Consider the following 24,084-nt stretch of genomic DNA (forward strand, 5'->3'; position numbering starts at 1 on the left):
GAGAGAGAGAGAGAGAGAGAGAGAGAGAGAGAGAGAGAGAGGTGGAGGGGGGCAGAGAGAAAAGAGGAAGACAAAAGGAGGAGAAAATACGGATGCAGCGATGGAGACAAAGAAAAGGATTGATAAGGGTAAAGGGAAGGAAAGAGAAGAGAAGGTAGGTGTAGATGATGGAAGGAGAAAGAAGACTTGGGAGACTGAATAGACCAGCCAAAAAAAGAAGAAAAGGGGTGAGAGAGAGAGAGAATAAGAGAGAGGAGAGGAGGACAGAAGGAGGAAGAAAAGAAGAATGCAGAGAAGGGAAAAGTAAAAATAGGGAATGATAGGTGTGAGATGGGCCTAATGATGGGTATACCGCATACCGTGACGTCAGAGTTACTTACGCCCGAAGCTGGAAGCCGCTCTTTCCCCACACACTACAAACGAGGAAGAAAGGAAACGGACCCCAGGGGGCAGCCATGCTGCTTTGCCATCAGCAGCCAGAGTCTGAGAGAACACAACTGGCCTGGCACGGCCACCTGTTAGCTGGTGCGTCGGACCTGGGGACCTGCCACTTTCCTCTGAGCATGTCAACTGCCCGGCAATGAAGCAGAGGCTGGTTAAGTTCTTACCCTCCTAGTGTTGGGAGCAATGCTTTTTATTAAAGTTGGCTGACAGATGAAGAAGGCGGTGGCATGTACGTCCTACTTTTGTCTTAAGGGGTTAACCCTCTCTGCGCTCTGACCCTGACTTTCTGAGCTAGGATACATAAAGAAGATTTTATTGCACTGAATAAGTGCATATGTCTAATCACAATATCAACACAAAACAATATCAAGAGGACAAATGATGAAGAAAAGAGTGATGAAGAGAAGTCTGAAGATTTAAGGTCCATAGAGATGGAAGAGAGAGAGAGCAGAGAATGAAAGGTCTGAAGATGCTGCTGGCACAGCTGCTGAATAAAGGTGCCAGAAAGAAGGAGAAAGAAACAGAGCGAGCAAAGAAGGGAATGTGAGGGCAGACGAGAAAAGAGAAGCAGAGGGAGGTAGGGATGGAGGCAGGGAAAGATGGAGGGAGGGTGGGGGCAGCTGAGCGGCTCCCCCGGGCTTAACATCCTGTCTAATCATCCTGGCCTTGTGCAATCAGAGAGAAGCAGGAGGTGGCCATTCCTCTGCTCGCCACACTCTGATCAGCAGCTCTAATTTGGCCAGGCTCGGCAACGCTAGCACCGCTAATGGCTAATGGAGCCTGGAGCTCAGGGCTGTAGGCCAGAGGACAGCCTGGGACTCGCTTTGGGTTCCAGCCCAGTTCGGGCTGCGGGTGGCTGGGTGGCCGGTGGTTGGTTGAGGTTTTAGTAGAGTGGGTAGGGAAAGGGGGGGTGGAGTCTGGAGAGGGTTTTTTCAGTGAGGAAGTGCTGAGGTGCTCTAGTTTCTCTCCCCACCCTGTCCTGGAGAGGTGGGGGTGAAGGTGGGAGCGTTTGGGAGGTTTTGGAGGGTGGTGTGTATGTGTGTGTATATGTGAGTGTGTGCGGGATGGCCATCTGTCCAGTGGTGAGAGTGCCGTCTGGACAGGGAGGAGAGAGGCCCCTAACTGACACTACACTGATAGTAGTTGTGAGCTGCTGTTACATACACACACACACACACACACACACACACACACACACACACACACACACACACACACACACACACACACACAAAGGTGCATTAACTGCACTATTTCATCCATGAGAGGTTCTAATCTCAGTGAAAATGGATAGTGGCAGTAACACACTTTCACTCCCTCCCTTGCCTCATTCAATCACACACACACACACAAACACACACACACACACACACACACACACTTACACTCACACACACCATCGTTCCCCCAGGTACCCTGATGCCAGAGGTATGGGCACTGCCAACCAAGGCACATGCCAGCACAACCTGCTACCATGGCAACAAGGGAGGAGCCAGACGGGACCTCGCTCCGGCCCTCTCTACCTCTCCTCCTCTCCTCCCTCCATCTTTTTTCCCGGACGAAACAAGGCTGGCGTGCGCCGCTCCGCGCTGTAGGACGGCAGGCGGAATATAAAAGCTCCTGGCGCATCGTACACATCGCTCCAAACTGCACACACACACACACACACACACACGTTCAGTAAGTGCTACACTCGCTCGCCCACTCCTTTCTCTCTCTTTCTTTGCCTCTTCGTCTCTCTCCCCATTTCACCTCCATTTTCCTGCCTGCCATCACTCCCCCCCCATGCTCTCCAGTAAGCATTCCTCCTCTCCGGAGGGGGAGGTGGTCTCTAGGGGGGGTCTCCACAACACACTCCATTTAGACTGCAGGGCTACTGCCATTACAGCCCCCTCTCTCTCTCTCTCTCTCTCTCTCTCTCGCTCTCTCTCTCTCACTCTGTCTGCAATAGATTGATATACACATGTGTTGAGCATCCCAGCTGCACTCTTGCTAGCTCCAGCCATGGCCTTGATAGACACACACACACACACACACACACACAAAGGGAGAGGGAGTCTGTAGAGGGAGTAGGGACACTGGTGAAATGATAACTGTTTGTGTGTGTGTTCATAAGAGCCAACTGTGGTAAACTACCAAGGTATTACTTATGTTGACGTTCCTATAAGTTAACTTTTCCAAACTGGATCTTCGCTTCTCTGGCAAAAACAGCATAATGCAGACATATAGACCCGCACATACAGACAAACATCCCCAAAAACAGGCCCAACATAAAGGCCCAGGTTGTGGGGAAGCGGACACTGAGGTCACGGCTAACAAGGCTCGGCAGGGCCGTTTCGAAACTAGGCTTTTCAAACGTAACTCGGCAGCAGCGCAGGAGAGCCAAATGAAACGAGGGCCGTGCGAGGAGAGCGCCGTCCGAGGAGACTAATGATTTCTAAAGAGCCATTCAGATGAACAAGGCCGCTTTATGTCCGCTGATATGTTCAGAGAGCCCACATCTCTCTCCAGAACGCACTGCAATACGCTTACACACACACACACACACACACACATACACACACACACACACATATTGCTGCTTCTGATACAGCTACACTGCTAGCGTTACCAGCTTCACTGCTGAAATGGGGGCTGTTTCTTACCAAGCTCTGATGCTAATACTACCAAAACCTAACCAAGACCCCTCCCAGTACAACCGAAACAATAGAAATAATTGCTGCACAGTGAGTGAATCTCCATATTTCGCACCACACAGCGATCAGATTTCAGTCTGACTCACTGGAAGCCCATCTGAATGCCAAGCGTAAAATCATGTGGCTAAAATCTTATCAGGATACCAGGTCGTGAGCAGGTGTAAACGGGGTGTAAGTGTAACTAATGTATTCTGTATAGAATGATAGGTACTGCCTTTTTGGTTCAACGCCCATGTTGCCACAGTTGGGGCTTTGAGCAAGGCCCTTAACCCTCTCTGCTTCAGTGGTGCTGTAGCATAGCCGACCCTGCGCTCCGACCCTGACTTTCCAAGCTGGAATATGCGAAGAGAAAGATTTCAGTGTAGAAGTACAACGACAATAATAAGGGCACTTTACTGTACTGCAACATCCAGTAAAATCTCAATGACATATGGATAAACAACAAGCAATGTAAAATCCCAATACGCTGTTGTTCTTGCTGGCCATAATCATGGCTTTCGAAGGCGAATGGGTTTTAAAGGATGCTGCGTTTTACGAGGTAAAGGGAGTATGAATTTTTCAGTATGGCTCTCCTTGACTCATCGTTCTGTCCTTGTGGGACGCTGGCTGTAGAGGACAGTCACACACATACACACACACACACACACACACACAAACACACACTTTACACGCGAGGCTTTAGACTGACCACTGTGTGAGAGCGTAGGTGTGAACCAGGCCGGGCGCAGCCTCCTTAGTGGGCAGGTTTCAGTGTGCACTGTTGTCATGCCCTTGATTGAGCCCATCATTTATCAGTGCTGTGGTCGGGAAGTCACCTGCATCAGCATGTAAGCTAAATAACCTTGACATGAATGTAGACATAGAGTCATCAAACATGGGACCACACACACACAACAGAACCATCACACACACACACACACACACACATGCATGAGTACACCCACACCTACACACTGTCATACCTCCACTCCTAAGTGTGTGTGTATATGTGTGTGAGTGTTTTAATCAGTAATTTATGGTGGGGTGTGTGTTGCCCCCCGTTCAGAGTGGGAGCAGTGTGTTAATGAGAGTTTGGGGGTCCCGTGGGGTCTCCCCCCCTACAGCCCACCTCACGCTTCCCTCAGCCAGATGGAGCCCCTGGCCCTCTCTCTTCAGTGGGCCATTATCTCTGAGTCACAGCCCATCCCAGCGCCAGGAGCCCTCATACAAACACACACACTCTTTCTCTCGCCAACACACACAAATGAGTACAAACACACACAAATACGCACATTTACCTGCGTTGGATTACTGCAAATAAAAACAACTACCTTAGCAATAAATTTAGGCCACAGACTGGAAATATGAAATCCTTTGGCCTAATTAAGAGCACAGTATCTCAGTGGTTCATAGCACATTTGCACACTTCTCTCTAATTCAGTGGGGAAAGAAGTAAATATTAACCATTAGAAGCTGAAGAAGGTAAAGAGGACATTAATAAAACAATGATGGGAATTGTATTAGAGATGCATAATAATATTGTTTGAGTCCTTTCGATATGGACAGATAATTGCTTTGAAAACATAATGGACATCAGATCGATGTTACGCTTTGAGCGATCTTTTAAACCAGTGTTTATTTGCATCAGATAGATTCTGTCCAATAGTTTAGAAATGAGACTTTAGAAAACTTTAGAAAGAGCCCAAAAAACACAAAAACCTTCAAATGGATCTCCATTTATGCCATTTTTCACATTTGACATAATGTGAATCTGGCTGTTGTTCTTTACATCGTCTTAAGGGAAAGCCAATGTGTTGGCTTTTGGTACCGTTACTACTACTACTGATACTAGTGTACAAACTCGGGGTCACACCGCGTCAGGAGGAGTATACATACATACGGCTCAACTCTGGCACCGCCTAAAATCTCATCAAAATCTCAAACAACTGCACCTTAACCACCTTAAACACATGCCTCTCACATGCATTTACAATTGATGCTGCTAAACTAATATTATCTAAGTTTTTTTATACATCTTGCTTCTTCTGTCCAAATATTTGTGGACACCCCTTCTAATGAATGTTATTTTCAGCTACTTTAAATAGCCCCCATTGATGGCACATTTTCACAAACACACACACACACACACACACACACAGCTTGGCTAGTCCCTGTAGAGAAATACTGCCAATAGAATAGGACTCTCTGGAGCAGATAAAAATGAACCTATTGGCACCATGCCCTCTAACGGCAGGTGTGGGCTAAAGGAGTATAAAGCCCCCCCCAGCATTGAGCTGTAAAGCCGTGGAAATGTGGAACTCTCTGGAATGATGATGGTTGGTGCTCCATCCAATATTTTTGGGATGAGTTGGGGAGTTGACTGAATGCTGAATGCAATCACACAATTCTTACAGTAATGCTTCAGAAAGCCTTCCTTGGACAGTAGGAGAGTTACTCCAACAATAGCAGGATAAACTTGTATTTTTTAATTATTTTAATGAAAGAAGAAGAATAGAAAGAAAGAAGAATATTTCAGAAGAAATAATGAAGGAGCGGGTGTCCCAATACTTTTGTCCATACAGTGGCCTTTTGTACAGCCATTGTGGCCTAACATACAAAGCTGTACTTTTATTAATGCTGAATGCTACAATAAACCGATGCATTTAAAATGCTGATATTAATATATTTAAAAAGTATGAAATTCCTTTGTGTTGCGGTGAATCGGAACTGGAATTTTGCGGATCGTCACGCTCCCACTGATTATTATTCATGATTCTGCAGTTGAGCTGGTCCATGAAAATGACCAGATGCTACATTTCGTATGCATTAATTGCTTGCTAATGACATGTCTAATAATGAGGATAGTACTAATAGTGCACACAGTACTGAAATACAACAGTACTGAATGCAGTAGTAGTAATCCCTTTATGTCTCTGTGTTACGTAAAGCCATGTTAGTTTTACATAGAAATAAGCCTCAGGTCAGGCTCAGTATGTGTGTGTTTGGGAGGGGGTAATCGCTTAGATATCACTGCTATCCCCCACCACACCCTCCACCTCTCTCTCTTTCGCTCTCTCTCTCCCTCTCTCTCTCTCTGAGGGAAGACAAACAGCCATGTTTGTGTGGGGTAATTAGATGAGGAGAAGTGAATTAGTAGAATCCACAGAGCAGTCGTGTAGCTGAGCACAGCCCCGCCTTGCAGGGACCTGCTAATTACCCCTCGTTAGGTTGATATGTTTTTCCCCCCCTCTCCTTCTTTTTTTTTTTTTTTTTTTTTTTAAAACAGTGTAGCTCTGCCTCCATCGTGAGCGAGGGAAAATAATTAGCGTCGGAGTGACGCTGGGCTTTACGGACACCGCGAGGCATCCACTGCACCGAGGGGAAGGAACGGCAATGAAATTCCCTGAAAAAACAACAACAACAAAAAAAGACAAACGACAGGAGAAACGTCACAGCGAGAACGGAAGCTGTCGGCAGCTGAGCGCTGGTGAAGCGATGCCGTAATGGGCCAACACACAGCACATTCAGAACAGCAATAAACACACATTCCATCACTCAGCGGGACAGCCTCAGCGCTCAGGTATCGAGGGGTAGAGAAACTGTAGGGGTGTAACGATACACGTGTTTTCAGGTTCGATACTCTATAGAACAAATGTGCTGATTCTCTTCATTGATTCGGCTCAGATCAAGAAACCAAACAAAAACCTGAGCGATGCCTCATTTCTTACCTTATAATAGCATGTTGTTTACTTACTTTGTGACATTTTCACAATACATCATATGCCATGATTCAGTTTTACAGACATCTGACCAGTTAAAATGACCCATAAAGAAACTACATTTTGAACTGGAACAGTGCATTTCCAGTAGGAAACGCAGATTGGTTGCACGCCTTAAGTGTCTCCACTTCTACGCAGTCACTAGGCTGTTGCTATGTGGTCACTAGAGTAAAACTGTTTGCCGTTGCTATAGTGTACCAGGATGCTGCAATGGGGTTTCTAGTAGTTGCTTGGTGATTACTATAACATTGCTAGGCTGTTGCTATGATGTTTCTAATGTATGTTTCTATGGTATCCAAGATTGTTGCTATGGTGTTGCTAAATGGGTGATCTAGTGTTGCTAGGTGGTTGCTAAGAAGTTGTTATGGTATTATAGGTGGTTGCAACCGTGTCTCCGGTGTTTGCTAGAGAGGGGAAATTCATGATGTCAAGCATCAGAGCAGGACACACACACACACACACACACACACAAACACACACACACACACACCCTTAGAGTTTTACCCTTAGAGCCATGACATATACATGTGCATGTGCACAGATTTACACACTCACACACACACAGCCTGAACAGAAGGGCCCTCCACCCCGCTGTTCTGCACTGGAAAAATATCCCTTCCAACTTCAACAAGACTGCTGCTCTTTTTCCCCCCCTATAAAAACATCTACAGTACAAGGCTACCTTTCAAGTCTCTCTCGCACACACACACACACACACACACACACACACACACACACACACACACACGCGTGCGCGACAGCCAAGTGTAAAATGGATCAGCTGGGCTAAGCGTGTCTTAGCGTGCTACAGTACCGAAGAGTTCTTCTCTTCCTCGAGGACATGAGTCAGATGGCAGCGCCGCTCTGTGCTCGATTAGGGATGTCTGATCTCATCACTTAAACAGAGCCTACCTGTCTGAATCTATTACACATCCTGTCCCTGAAAACTAGGGAAGGCTCTCTCTTGGCTGCTAATAGAGTCGGACAAAAAGAGAGGAGCATTCACCCCCCCCCCTCTCTCTCTCTCTCACTCTCTTTCTCTCTCGCCTTCTCATTCCTTAGAGTTTAAGATTCTGTCAGGGTGTACGACTGCTGTCAGTGAAAGTGCAGGTGTGGGTGGATCTAGTGCACGCTGATGGATATTAAAGACAATCAGATGTGTCTTTGTTGTTTATACTGTAACACTGTACTTACTGTACATGTATTTAAATAGTATTAGATTTGTGTATTTTCAAAATAACGAATAACCATGAATTATGCATTAATCGTCCGGTTACAATGACACCTTCCAAGGGGTGGGATCTACACATTAGGCAGAATTGAACAGCCAGGTCTTGAAGTTGACATGCTGGGAGCAGGAAGAAATAGGCAAGTGTAAGAATCTGAGACTGTAATGTAGCTAGACTACTGGGTCAGAGCACCTCCAAAACATCAGGCATCAGGCAGGTCATGTAGTTCTTTCCCAGTATACAGTGGTCAGAACCTACTAAAAGTGGTCTGGCGACAGGATCATGGGTGCCCAAAGCTCACTAATGCAATCCAGGGAGGCCCCACCTCACAACACAAAGCACATAAAGGATCTGCTGCTAAGGTCTTGGTGTCAGGTACCACAGGACACCTTCAGAAGTTATGTGGAGCCCATGAATTGAGGGGTTAGACCAAGGGGGAACCTACACTTGAGAAACTTTTAAGGGTTTGAGGAAAAGAAGAGGCTTTTAGAAGAAAACAGTTTCTTAAAGCACCAAGGTTCCTCCACAGTTTCAAACTGAAGAACCCCTAAATGTTCCTCAAGGAACTTATACTTAGAACAGTGTGCGTACTATTATACAGGTGGTTTCAGTGTTCAGTGCTGTAGTTGCAGTATATAGTATGTAATTAGTATCTTTTCCGAATAGCTACGTACTTTCTATGATGGCTTTCTTAAAGCTGGCATGGTGTGTGCTTGGTTACACAGCAGAAAAAAATAGGGCCATATAAAAAAAAAAAGAGTGAGTATGTTTTTTCCCCCCCAAAATTATTTATCTAATAATTGAATAAATAATAATTTATTTATTTAATTTGTAATTCTAGCTGAGACTTCTTCAGTCGCATAGTGTTGATAAGGGTCTAGGAATGGGTTCTTGTGCATGTTCCTGACTTTCGGCTCCCAGCTGTGGACGGCGATGGCTCTCTCGCTGATGGTTTCATCACACAGGAGCCCCTAAAATTACTCAGGTAAATGATGTAAGCCAAACAGACCACAGTAATGTTTCTGTTATTTGACATAGCTGTCTTATACTCACTATGTAAACTTTTGAAGACGTAGCAATCCTATATTTACTGTACACACACATACACACACACACACTTATCAGAATAGGACATGCAGACTACATTAAGTAGGGTAATTTCCCTCTAAAGAGAAAACAGTCCTGATTGTGGCGTTAAGCTCGGAGCGGGACAGGGCCCTGCGCAGATATATTTGCATCGGGTACATGCCTGAGAGAGATGGGACGGGGGGCCCCTGATGGCCCAGTGCTTGAGCAGGTGCAGGCAGAGTGTGTGAGCGAGTGTGTGTGTGTGTGCGTGTGCATGCGCTCTCTCTGGGGAGAGCAGGCCCTAACACAGTAAACACAGGGACCTATTTAAAGCAGGCCTCACTCCGGCTCTACTGGCCTTCGCTTGCTATGTTTCCACAATACAACGCGGTCCTCCAGGGACCCTTCTCCCAACCCCCAGCCCGCCAGCCGCACTGTACCAGCCCGACACCCCCCAGAGAGGGAGGGAGAGAGAGAGAGAGAGAAAGAGAGATACAGCACCCAATGCCCGCACACCCGGAGAGACAGGGAGCGAGGGAGAGAGGGGGATGATGAAAGAGAGCGTCATGGAAGGAAGGGAATTAGAAATCGCACACTTGCGCATCCACAACAAGCACACAACCTCGGCAGCTGCTCACCAAAGCCATCACCTGTTTCAGGCCAGGGCTTTGGGAGGTACACAAGTGCAGCTGTCACCACCGCTTCTGTCAGTGATCGAGAAAGCTGTCGACTGATTCGACGATTCATCGACGGGTCATCAGAGGATCCGAAAAGCTCAAAATGGTGAAAAACAAAACATGGACTTAGCTTCTCTAAGCGTCCAGATACTTCAGATCAACTTAGCACTGCTGGTTGATTGAGATCCCAGATAACATGCCCTTATGGGACCTGTGTGGTTACCCCAAGAGTTCTGTCCGTAGGTTCCATGTGTTGGCCCCACATATGGATGCCCACCAGGGTCCTACAAAGGTCAGTGATGAGACCAGGAGTGGTTAAACATGGGCCCCATCTGGATTTTACACTGCACATGAGGCCTAGATGGGACCCATGTGAGATTAGGGTGGGCTGTAACGATGGGGCTCGTTCAGAAAGCCCAACTGGGTCCCAAAAACAGCACATATACAAACCAACTCAGAGCCCATGCCCACCTGGAACCCACCTAGCCCATGTTCTACCCATGTGTGCCTCACATGAGCTTGTTGGCTGGGCTGAGAGGTTTGGGAAGTACATTAGTTTAACTGATTAATCGTGACAGACCTACACACAAGGCACACATATCCACACACTGTCATGAACATACAGACACACACTCACTCACACACACACACACACACACACACACACACACACACACACACACACACCTCCCCTTCACACATTAGAACTGTTTTCCTGTCGCTGCCTTGGGGAAATTAAAAATATATTATGGACCTCCAGAGGTTCATACAAGGAGATGGAGAGAAAAAAAAGGGAGATAAATGAGAGAGTGAGAGAGAGAGAGAGAGAGAGAGAGAGGGGGAGAGAGAGATAGAGATAGAGAGAGAGATGGAACTTCTGCCTGTGCCCTCTTTTCTAAACTGTCCACTGCATCACTGGGAGCAGGCCCTAGTGTAGCAAAGCGGAGGGTCATCATTTCTCCTCCTTTCCTTCTTTTTCTTGTCCTAGCTCTTTCTCTCTCACTCTCTCTCTCTCACTCTCTCCATCTTTTCCTTCACTCCCTTTGTTCCTCTCTTCCAGACCAAGGAGTGAAAACAGAGTGCCGCTTCCCAGAGTGTACGGCTGGCTCAGGCTCAGCTCACACTCCAGAGAAAAGCATGCGCGCACACACACACACACACACACACACACACACACCAGGGCCAAAGCTGAACATTTTGTGACCGACACTGATACTGACTTTTAAGGAGCTGTAAGTTAAAAATATCTGTTTCTATAATTTAATCCAGTCACAAATTGAACAGATGTCAGAAGCTTAGGTTAAACAGGGCTTTACTGATTGGCAGAAGAGGTCACAATCTCAAGTGTATTTACACTCTGCTCATCATTCTGTTGGACATCAGTTAAATTGTAAAACTGAATTTCACACACTATACTGAAATTAAGCAGTTTGAAGAAGCCACTATGACCCGAGGATCGCTGGTTCGAATCCTGGTCATCCTGCCTGCCATTAGCAGCTGGAGCCTGAGCCTTGTCAGGTGGGTGGATGACCCTCTCCCTCCCCCCACATCACTGTGATGCCGGCCGGCTGCTCACCCGTGCTAGAATGTTCAAATAAAGGGCATGTGTGTCAGTCCTCAACCTTTCAGTGTCCGGAGCATTACATGTGTTGGGGGCAGGGGTGCTGTCAGGGAATTTGGGCCCAATGAAAAGATATTAGACTGGACCCTACAACTCTAACAATTCTGCAGAAATACTTAATTTACAAATTTTTTTTAGGGCCCTTGTCAGTCACGGGCCCTTAAAATTGTCCTTACGCTTCCCCCTCTACAGCCTGTCGTTGTTTAGCTCCACCCATCAGAACCGACCAGAACCGAGCTCAGTTTAGGATTACTACATGAGAGTGTAATACCACTGTACGACCACAAAATCAGCATGCATCATTTAAACAAGCCACCAACAATTGACAAGGTATCAATACATTAGGAGGACATTTAATTTCAGCTAATGTTATGATCCTATTAATATATCGGTCGGCCCCTGCATGCACTTGAGCAGACACACAGCCTTTCTTTCCCACCTCCTCGCACTTGAGCAGCAACAGTGTAATATGTGCCGGGTTTGACAGAATGAGCCATTAAGGAGGTCATAAATAGGCCCAGCTCAGCGCCCCCCGCTGCCAAATAAAACTCCAGTCCCATAGCTTCCATTCTATATGTGCAATACACAGGTGATCCAAGAGCCACAATGAGGGGTGAGGTCACCCCGACTCGCCCAGTAAGAGGGAGGCAGGCAAAAACCCAGGGCTCTGATTGGCGCGTCAGGCGCCCTGCCGAGCCAGCCAATCACGGAGGGAGGAAGTGAATAAAATAATTCAATTCAGATCCATTACAGCCCCTACTGGCCTCCACATGGGGATATGAGCTGCCTTTTTCCACCATGAATCATAGTCGGGGACACGCACCGACAGGGTGCGTGTGTTTGTGTGTGTGTGTGTGTAAGAGAGTGTGCGAGTGTGTGTTTGCGCATATGTGCTGGTGTTTGTGCGGGTCTCCTGTACTGTACTGCATGTCAAAGAAGATTTGTGAATCATTTGTTCTATGGGTTGTTTGTTGACAGAGCAAAGTAAAGTCTCTCAAGCTATTGTTTCCAGAACGCAGGCCTGCGTGTTTGAGTGTGTGTGCGCGCATGTGAGTGTGTGTGTGTGTGTTAGAAAAGCAGGAAATGCAGAATGCTTAACTTTACAGCTCTGATGGCACCATTAACCCCTGCTTTTCTGTCTATTTGAAAAAAAAACGACAGTTGTCAGGCCACGTCTCTCTCTCTCTCTCTCTCTCTCTCTCTCTCTCTCTCTCTTGCAGAGTCTCTAGTGTCAGACCTGGCTCGCTTTCTGCTTTTTCTCCTTCCCTTCTCTTCCCCTCTGGGCCTGGGAGGGACGGTTGTTTTTCTGTCTCAGGGAGCACGAAGAGAGAGGGAGAGATAGTGTGTTAGAGTGGGTGAAGGGGGGGTGGGTGGGTGCACCTCCGGTCCTCTCCACCAGCGGGACAGGCCGAAGGGGCCTCACTCAGGTCCTCTGGGACATGCAGGCAGGGGGTGGTGTGCAAAGGGGAAGGTGGGGGGTGCTGGAGGAAACAGAGCGGGACAGCAGGACCGCAGACCCCCCTCCACACCCCCACACCCCCCCTCCGCCCTCACCCTATACACTAGTCACCCCTCCACTGCTCTTTCCAAACTCAACACACATTTTCCAGAGCACAGAGAGAGAGAGAGAGAGAGAGAGAGAGAGAGAGAGAGAGAGAGAGAGAGAGAGAGAGAGAGAGAGAGAGGGAGAAAGAGAGAGAAGGGGGGTGTGTTGGGGGGGTGAGCGAGAACTGAATTTAATACCAGGAAAAGCCTGCCAGTGTCCTTGTCGACATCATCTCCCAGGGAATAAAGGGAAGGAAGGTTTTTTTTATCTTTTTAAATAAGAAATGGCGAGCGGCCCCCCTGAGCCCCGGCACAGCAGCACAAACAAACACAGGAGAGCGGGAACACGAGCGGTGGAAGGGAAGGAGAAACGGAGAGAGAGAGAGAGAAAGAGAGAGAAAGGGAACAAGGGAGAGAGAAAGAAGCAGGACGGCGAAGGGAGAAGAGCATGGATGCGGAACTCGAGGAGATGGTGAACGTGCGTGCGTGTAGGGCCTACAGTGGAAAGGGAATCAGAATACCCTGTGCATTAACATGTATCTGGTAGGGCTGTGTATGTGCAAGAAGGGGGATATGAAACGGATCATGATACAAGGGTTACGATACAATATATTAATATTATTATTCATATTATCGCAATACTTTGATATATTGATATTTTCCTACATCCCTTGATGAAAACGCCTTAACCATTCTTCACCTCGTTGTTCGGACAGGCTTTCCGAAACGTGGATTCTGAAATCTCATGTAACCTAGGGAGAAGCTGGGGTATCATAACTCTAAGGATACATGTTAAAATGCAATGGACTGTTGCAGTGGTGTTGCAGTAGCCAATCCAAACCTATCAGCCCTAGAAGACACACAGCTTTATCTATAAAAACTCACAAACACACTTTTGAGTTTGAGAGCAATGGGGACAAAAACAAGCAGGAGAAAGAAAGAGAAAGAGCAGGAGGAGGAGGAGGAGGAAGAGGAGGCAGAGAGGAAGAGTGGAGGGTAGGAAGGGGGTGGTTTTGTAAGAGCCTAGGGACTCCCCTTCCTGCTGGATCTCACACACGCAGCACTTTGCAGCCACCCAGGACCACAGTCAGCACCCCCACCAGCACTCCCTCAGGGCCGCTTAGGAGAGGCCCCACGTCATCCTCCCACCCCCACGGGCCTCTCTTTCCTACTCCCCTCTCCCTGCTGAGCTCACCAACTCACATACACACACAGACACACACACACACACACACACAAACTCTCTCCTTCACTATTAAAAACACCACCATGTCTTTGGCCTGGGTGGGATTTTGATACCAGAATACCAATCATGATGCAACAGTAGCGAGGTCCAGCTAAGGAGCTGTAGTGGTCCGGACATTTCAATGGTTTGTCCTTAGGTCTAGTTCACTGGCCTATTTAAGCTATAACCACAAGTACGGTCATTTGTTGCAGCTATAGTGTTCAACAGGCTTTACAGAACGTTGGCATAAATGACCTTAATGAGAAACTGTAGCCCACTTTGTCTAGATACACTATGTAAGGTTAAGTTTTCAGTTTCAGTAAAGCGCTACTGTTGTTGGGCCTGCTTGAGTCAGGTCTCCAACTTAACCCCTTAATGATTCTGAAGTGAAAACTACTGTGGATTCTTTTAGTTGACCAGATCCTGTGGAGTGCAACAGGGCTCTATTTTAGGGCCTATGAAAGTGATGTAAATTATGCTAATAATGAAGTGTGTGGCTACATGGTGGGTCTGAAGCATACCTTAAACCATTACACACAAGGCAGAAATAATCCCCTGGACAGGGTACCATACACACCATTTACTCACAAGGGACGATTTGACATAGTCGGTTCACCTAAAGTGTGTACATGGGAGGTGGGGGGAAAACTAGTGGACACGGAGGAAACCACACAGATGTGGAGAGAACACACCAAACTCCTCACAGACAGGAACCACCTGAATGAGGATAGAACCCATGTCCCCACGCCCCTTAAAATAAGGATCTTGACCAACGTTCTGAGAGCTACAGCCATTCAGATGCTATGAAATAATGAAAGTACTCAATTTGACACACCATGGATATCTGATTAGTTAGATCAGATGTATTTGGAGACAGAAAACAAACACATGAAGCAGGGAACTCCAGAACCAGGGGTTAAGACCCACTAGTCCCCACTAGGCACTTGTCCTTCCAATATGTATACTGCAGGAGGAAAATGAAGTGAATATATGAGATAAAAAACACACAGTCACTCAGATCACTTATACATGAAGTGATATAAGAGCTCTGGACCCACCCTGTACATTGCTCTGTCAGAGCAGGCATGGCCTCACGGGAGTCCTAAAAGGAATATACTGCGACTCACTGTCAGCATGTTCCAAACTGCAGCAGAATACGTTGCAGCGGATTTTGAACACGTTCCATTTTCGCGTGGGGATAAAGATAGAAAAGTAACATGTGCAGCATCAGACAGAGGCACAATTCAAGGCAGGCTGCTGAGATGTTGCCAAGTCGATTGCTCACTGCCTGCGAGGCAGGCCAAGTAGAGAGGAACCCATAAGTCATGAACGTATACGTCCGAACTCGAAACTCCCAGCAAAAAAAAAAACTTCAGACAGGAAGCCTCCGCTGCATCGTGCACCTGGCCACTGTCCTCTTGTGCCTTATGAAAATCTCTCTGCTTCACTCGTACTCTCTCTCTCTCTCTGTGTCTCTATCTCACTCGCTCTCCCTTGGAGCATAGGGCTACAGGCCATGTGGAATTGATATTAGAGATTGGGCTGCAGAGGGGCGTCCGATGGAAGAGCAGTGGAATCACTGAGGAGACATATTGAAGGTGTTCTGTGGAAGACGGTTGGACGGAACCATGCTAGTTGTCTGTGCATGTGTGCGGGGGTGGAGGGGGGGTGGACATACCTGCTGTAGTGGAGGAGTCCCAGCTACCTGTAAATTCAGCTGAGTCTGCCTCTTCCACCGCTAAACAGAGAGAGAGAGAGAAAGAGAGAGCGATGTTAGACATTAGGAAGTATTTGTAAATACTGACCATCAGTTCTTTTTAGGACTTAAAGAATTTAGAGGTGACCAAAGCAACCCATGAGTGGTTGAATAACAAGGACAAAAGGTGAAGGACAAAATCTTAATCCAATCCAGAATCACCCTTAAAAAAATTCAGGGTCAACAAGCATCATCCAACCAAACCTGAACAACCTGGAGCTCATCACTCCGAAACAGTAAGCACACATGGTCTAGAGACACCCCATGAGGTGTTACTGAAGCAGAAGATGGTTCTACCAAGTACAAGTCTGATAAAGATGAATACTGTGAAAGTGTCATTTGTAATCCAGGAGAATCACACACTCTCAAAAATAAAAGGTGCTAATAATGGTTCTTTGAGCGCTGCCAAACAAGAACCACTTTCGGTTTCATAACATGCTTTTGTATGAAGAACCTTGAAATCGATAAAGAACCTTTACATCAAGTGATGTTTAAAAGCTTGTTCACACTGTTTTCACTCTCACATCTATGTAAGGTTGAGCTTTCAGTTTCAGTAAAATGCTAGAGGTCTGCTACCCGACCTGAACTCTACAGGGCCACACAAAATATTTCTGGACCGAGTCTGGGCTGATTTGTTTCACATACAAAATTGAAAGTGATCATGAGTGTTTTTTTTATATACTTGAGTGGGGCCTGTTTTATGGTTTCAGACCATAACCCCTTATACCTTTAAACAGATAATGATTCAGTTATGAATTCGAAAGTAAAAACTACTGCATAATCTTTGAGTTTACCAGATTTTGTGGAGTACCACAGGGTTCTATTTTAGGGCCTATGAAAGTGATGTAAATTAGGATACTAATGAAGTGTGCACCTACATACAGGGTTTAATGGGTTTAAGAGGTTAATACCCTGCCTGTGCAGACCTTGAATGGACACTTGCCAGATTAGAAATGACGACAGCAAATTGTCAGACGCATTTACGACCGCTTGATATATAGCTTTCTATTACAAACATGATTCGTCTCAAAGCTGGAAGAAGCATTTGCAGCATCTTCATTTTGAACATTGTATAAGGGCTTTTTAAGAGGGTTGAATGCTTCCACAAAGCCATAAAAAAAATGGCAGCTTTCCGGAAGTTTGGGAAGTTGTTCTTTTTATAGCAGTTGCGAGGTTACCTTAATTTAAAACTACTCAAACTTTAGCCGCAACTTCCTTTACGTTCTTTACGCTTAAAGTATACGTTTCGGAATAGTTCTGAAATCAGAACGGTTTCAAGAAGCCCTCACATACTCCGGAAATTGGCAAATTTCTAAACAATACCCAGGCCTATTTGTAGCTGATCCACATATGTCATTAAAACGTGTTTGTTTGTAACTGAAGCACATATTTCCACACGTTGTTGAACAGCATTGTTTTCAGGAGTGCACCATGTTAATGATGCCGTATAATGCATCTATCATGTGTTGTATCTGATTGCTGGATGTACATCAAAGGCTTTATTGAGTGCCTATGTGTGTGTGTATCTTGTGGCGGCTTGTGGGGGTGTGTTTTTCCCTTTGTTTCCCTGCTCTTGTACTAATTTCGGAGGTGCAAAAAACAGGTAAGAGCGGCGGGGAGATGAGAGCAGAGGAGGAATGTGATGATGAAGGCTTTCCTGGGCATAGCAGGGGGAAGGAAGCCCCACTGGCACACAAACAGGATACGGCAGCGCTCAGGACACAATGAGCACTACAGCTCACACCCCTCCCCTCCTGAAAACCCCCTACAGCCTCTCAGCACTTCACACTTACGAAAACACATATGTACAAAGACGTATACACAGCTTATAACCCCGCTCGCTAATTTGCATGAATCCCTTATACCTCACACCATATACAGGCCCACATTTTTTGTTGCTTAACACAGAAGCTTCCTGGCAGTCGTCGAATCACTGATAATCGCTACTGAATACAAACCTCCTAAGATTACTTACTGAACAGTAAGCCTGCAGTTTAAGGGGTTAAAGCGTTAACAGCATGCTTTGTGCCAAAGCCGTTTCTGCGCTAGCAGAACCAGCTGAAGCAAAAATCGCTCCGGCACACAAACTCCGAGGACGACGTCCACTTTGAGGATTAGGGGCGAGAGCAGAGGAGATGACTATCACTAATGAGCTTCGCAGGGGGTGAAGATACTCATTAAGAGATCAAACTCGCTACTAGAAGGGAAGATTAGAGTTAAAGAGGGGCTTGTATGAAAGAGGGCAAGGAAAAAGAGAGCAAAAAGGGAGAGAGATGGAAAGACAGAGACAGGGAGAGATATTGACTTTCGACGCCCCTTTATTGAACCCCCGAGAAAGGTTGTCCTACGTTAAAATTATTATACAAACCCCCCACTTGCGAGATGGAATACATTTACGGCAGTTTAATAACAGAGAGAGAGAGAGAGAGAGAGAGAGAGAGAGAGAGAGAGAGAGAGAGAGAGAGAGAGAGAGAGAGAGAGAGAGAGACAGGGAAACAAAACCACCTTAAATAACTTAAGTTCATTATACAGACAAAAGTATTGGGACACCTGCTCATTCATTGTTTCTTCCAAAATCAAGAGTTGATCCTGCTTTTGTTGGAGTAACTGTCTCTACTGTCCAGAGAACGCTTTCTACTAGATTTCGGAGCATTGCTGTGAGGATCTGATTGCACTCAGCGACAAGAACGGTAGTAAAGTCAGGATGTTGGATGACACCCCCCCCCCAACCTCATCCCACAAGTATTGGATGGGGCACCATCATTCCAGAGAAAACAGTTCCACTGCTCCATAGCTCAATGCTTATACCACTCTAGCCCACCCCTGGAATTAAGAGGAATGGTGCCAAGAGGTTCATGTTCATCTGCTCTAGAATGTCCTATTTTATATTGGCAACACTTCTCTACAGGGACTAGACAAGCTGTGTTTGTATGTGTGTGTGTGTGTGTGTGTGTGTGTGCGCGCGCATTTGCACATCTGTTTCAGCAAAGGGTGCAATTTAAAGCAGCTGAATGCATTCATTAGAAGTGATGTCCACAAACATTTGGACACAGAGAATGTTCAGCTTTTACGTTAAAATGCTTTGGCAACACTAAGAATGCCTAAGAAGCCATTTTGACATTAACTGGAATGAGAATGGGGGAGTGAGAGAGTTTGTGTGTGTGTGTGTGAGAGAGGGAGAAAGAGAGAGAGAGAGAGAGAGAGAGAGAGAGAGAGAGAGATGAGGAATGGAATTAGATTTTTAATCGGCTGATTTTCCCTCTAAATAATAACAGTAAGGACAGAGGGCTGAAAGGAAAGACTCTGCTATTCCGCTTTGGGTAAAGGGTAAAGGAAGTTGTGGTCAGATAGGCTCCTGCTGGCGCTGGACGACACTGTAGACACTAAAACCACTTCCTGCTCTGATTTTGAGGTGGGGGTAGGGTAAACGGCACAGTCTCACTGCCAGCCGTACCACATTCCTTCCACATTATCAGTGCCTTAATTGCACACAGACACCAGGCCTCTCTCTCACTCATACAGGGTGCGGAGTGTGTGTTCTGGGTTCCTCCGTGTAATGATGTCTCCCAGTCTGCGCTCAGCGGGGCGGTCAGTGTGAACTTGGCTCCGGCACCTCCTCCAGCTTCATATTCCACTGCAGAGCCAATGCTAACAGGTTTCTGTGTGTTTGCTCTGAAAGGGCTGCTGGCCATCGCAAGCACCGGACACCAGGCTGCTTCTGCCCAAAAACAACAGCAGGCCTTGCCTCCTCTGAGCAGGACACACCAGCATGTCCAGCCCCTGACTCCTGCTACCCTCATTTAAACTCGTCCCTACACATCACACCTTTCTCCTTTTCTTCTATTCTACTGTGCTGTGAAAAGGAGCATGATGTGCCATGCCTCTGTGCCTGATACAGTCATACCAGCACAGCACACACCAACACGCCACTACTGTGATACTGTTAGAGCCATGTTGAGAAGGGTCCAAAACCTGAACAATGTATACAATGTCGCTTTCCACTGGCAAAATACAGTGAAGAAATTCATGGAAAGAACATCTCTCCGACTGTTAAGCATGGGCATAGATTGCTAATGTTCTGGGCTTGTGCTGCAGCCAGTGGCACAATGCACATTTTACTGGTAGAGGGAAGGATAGATCCAATACAAAAAACACCAACAAATGCAGGAAGCAAACACATCACATCATCTGTGAAGAAAAGCTGAATAAGATGAAGAGAACAGCTTCTACAGCAGCGTAGCCATCCTAAACACCTTATAATATACAATGGCCTGCCTCAAGAGGTGCATGCAAGGTTTTGCCATGGCCCTCATTCCCCAAATCTAATCAAACATTTGTAGACTTCAGAAGAGAAGTGCCCCTAGACGGCTCAAGAATCGTAAGGTCAGGAAGAATGGGCAAAAACCCTCCAAACAAAAATTGAAAGACTCTTAGTCGCTACAAAAGTGTTCACAAGCGATGAGACATGTCAAATGGGGTAAGGTTACTAAGCCCTGACCAGGTAGAATGCCTTGTCTGTCTTGTTTAAAACATTAAACAAATGGTTTAACAGGTCACTCTGTCACTTACTTAACTATTAACAGTAGCAAATGCTGACCAGGGGTGCCCATACACTTGCATGCTACAGTACATAGGTATGGATGTCCTATTATTTTCATATAGAAAATCATATACGTCCTATATGACATGCTTCACTTAGGAAATCAACAAAGCATAATCTGAACTGAGGGATCCAAACTTTTGCATACTACGTTATCTACAGGATGGAACTTCGAATGGAACCTTTAGTGAACCCATGTTGACACCTGCTCCACCAGGACAGATCCCTGTACGTCCTGTACTTCACAAATAAAAGAGTCGGACTCTATCCTGTTACTGATGGCAGCGTTGTGTTCTGGATTCACAGGTCATTTGGCTTTTGCGGCTGCACGCTGCTGTAAATGTAGTGTGTGTGTGCGCGCCAGTGAGTGATGTTCATACAATACTCCCAGAAAACATCACAGTCCATATTTCTCTAACTCCTCTGCTGGCCTGGCTTGGCTGCTCAGACGCCTCGCTGTACTATTTTTCGGGAAAGGCACCATGCTGGCTTTTCTGGTTAGATCTCGCTCTCTTGTTCTCCGCTGTGCTGGGTTGGGCCTGCCTCCCCCCGGCTTTGTGGTATGCTCCCTTTAGTCTGTAAAATCTTGGGATACACACAGATACACACACACACACACACACACACACAACATGCACACACACAGCTACTGCTGCAGTACTAGGCTACAATAGCCCAAATAGTAAGAGTACACACAAGCACACAGTTCAGATACAGTAATATTCCTAGAATCTATTGGTACATTATTAGTATAGTAATAATAATGGAGCTACTGCTGTTGCAACCTATCAATCCCTAAATTCCTCAAAACACCTACGGAAAGCCTTTCAGAATATCTGAGGTTGTTCGAAATGCTCGCACCACATAAGAATAGCATAGCACAGCTGGTCAGCTGGTCTCAGAAATAAAGAGTAGAAGAAATGCTAAGTTCAGAACAACAACACTGCTATAATTATTAGAGATCATATTCCAAGGTATATTCGTTTTTAATTAGAACAGTAGAATAAAAAGAATGACTTGTATTGGTGCAAAAATACCCTCGGCCCAAGACACAACATGACACTCACAAAGTTTAGCAGTGGTGATCCTCAGGGCCTTCCAGGCCAGCAGACAGGGACTAATGATTTCCAGGAATTGGAAATAAACAAAGACACGCTAGTAATTTTAGTTCATGGTTATTCCATTAGATCATGCTTGTGTTTAAACTCTGACACTTGTACACTATTCTATCAATCAATCCAGTTTTGCTTGGTAATAAAACTGTCCAATAAGGATATTTTTCTCTATGTAGACTTCAGCTTTGGATTCATCTCCCATTGGTTGGGACCTCACTGGTAGAACTGAAGACATAATAATTCACATTACCCAAGAACATAATAAGAAACTGCTAGAGGAATTACCTATTCATGACTTCCAGTGAGTGGGAACCAATACTGTCACAACTTCTTACAAAGTTATGCTAAGAGTACACATAAGCACACAGTTCAGATACAGTAATATTATTAGAAGCTATTGGAACATTATTAGTATAGTAATAATAATGGAGCACCTGCTGTTAGAGTTCAGGTGGTTGGTTGTGAACAGGTGGACAATGTAATGGTGGAATTTTTAGGCACATTCCTCCTTACATAATTCTATTATCCCATAAATCCACTTAATGTAATGGTGGGGGTTAAGATGATTGTGACCTTTGCTATTTAAACACTAAACAACCGCACTAGATGGAATAATAAATAGGATGTTGAGGTGGGCAATATGACGCTGTTTTATTATTATCATCGCACTAAAGTATGGTGATACATATCATGTATGGTAAAATTGTCTTTAGGTATTATAATATAAAACACTCTCTCTAATAGAATGTAGCTAAAATTACTCATCTCCACAATACACACATATTTTGTGACACCTTCACTGACTTGTACTGTGCCACAGATTGGCAGAAACGATTTCTGCTTGTCGGTGCAACACTCTAAACGGGCTGATCCCCAGAACACACTGTCTAATTCAACTGAAGTATTCCAATTTCCCCCAAAAGTCACTTTAGCCTAAATCTTGTCTAACAAGCTGGACGCTAAATTCCGGAAGACACATCTTCCTAGTGGAAGAGAAAAACGCTAAATTACCCCCAATCAGAGCGCCACTCATCCCCCATTTACCGCTTCATTAGAAGAGGGATATTGGAGTGTAGTCAGGCAGAGAGAGAAAGAGAGAGAGAGTGAGAGAGAGAGAGAGAGAGAGAGAGTGGGAGTGTGGAGGAGGTAGAGGGTTACACTAGACAAATGCCCTGCATCTCACACATACACACACACACACACACAAACACACAAACACACACTCGTGGCTCTGTTCACCTGCAGGCTACACAACAGCACCACACAGTTGAGGCCAGCTCCCTGACTAAAAACAATGCAGCCAGCGGCACAAGCAGACCCAGGCCTCCTACACATTACTAACACTGGACTCCGGGCCAAGCGAGACGTGCACCAGCACACACACACACACACGCACACACACAAAACAGCACTTAAGATTCACTGTCAAGTCTATGAACGGACTGATAATATTTATGCCAGTATTATTAGTGTAGGCCTTTATATAGAGTAGGCAGATAAACTGGCGTATTTGTAGACCGTAAATCCAAATATGCTTCCATTCCCTGAAGTATGGATTTCTTCGTCAAGCCATAGAAATAAATGGCCATCACATTTCGCTTAGCAATCTCGGCAAATATGCACACACAGACACAGAGGTGGGGCTATAGGGATGGGCCATCCAGATGTGAAGTGCTGCACTATAAGATATCTCCCAAAGCAGAAGCTCTCTCCCTCCTTTTCTCTTTCCGTGTTTCTACGCAAGATAGAAATGAATAATAACAAAAAAAGAAAAAAGACAAAAAAGACTCTGTAGAGGATATCCAGACCTCACACTATGATCTCCAGCAAGCAACTCAGAAGCCCTGCTCAGAGAGAGGGAGCGAAACAAATGGAGACAGAAAAAAACATCATTAGAAAGAGATAAAAAAAAAATTGCTATTCTAATAAGAGCGTTTTCCTCATCTTCCTGTGGGGAATCGCTCTCCTTCATTAGCGGAGGGGAATATATTTATATATTTCTCATATTTATTCCTCACAATGTCCCATGTGTACAAAGCACTGCTAATGTGAACTATGATGCCAGCTTGAGGGGGGGTGGGGGGTGGGGTGGGCTCAGACCAGAGGGAGAGTGTGAGGGAAGGAGAACGGAAGAGGCACAAAGTAAAAGAATGCACTGTTGTCTTTGGAGACGGAGCCACAGGTGAGGTCGGACAGGCCAAGGCCAGATTCATCCAATCAACAAGAGACATATATTAGCTATAATTACCAATCTAAAGATAGGACTGATGCACTGTGTAATGTTTACTGGAAAGTGGGGCTTTATTCTCATGATGTTCCTTTGCCTTTGTTAAAGGAATAGTTATCGGGA

At 45.8% G+C, this 24,084-nt stretch overlaps 1 protein-coding gene across 1 annotated transcript in view; it reads right to left on the reverse strand.

The window, feature by feature from the left end:
• The window catches only part of znf423 (zinc finger protein 423), a 181,993-nt gene that overhangs the window by 132,181 nt on the left and 25,728 nt on the right, over positions 1–24,084 (reverse strand). Inside the window, exon 3 of the mRNA XM_072694860.1 lies at positions 15,942–16,001. Within this exon, the coding sequence (XP_072550961.1) occupies positions 15,942–16,001 (60 nt within the window). The remainder of the gene's footprint in view (positions 1–15,941; positions 16,002–24,084) is intronic.

This window comes from Salminus brasiliensis, chromosome 13 (genome assembly GCF_030463535.1).
Source record: "Salminus brasiliensis chromosome 13, fSalBra1.hap2, whole genome shotgun sequence".
Classification (NCBI taxonomy): domain Eukaryota; kingdom Metazoa; phylum Chordata; class Actinopteri; order Characiformes; family Bryconidae; genus Salminus; species Salminus brasiliensis.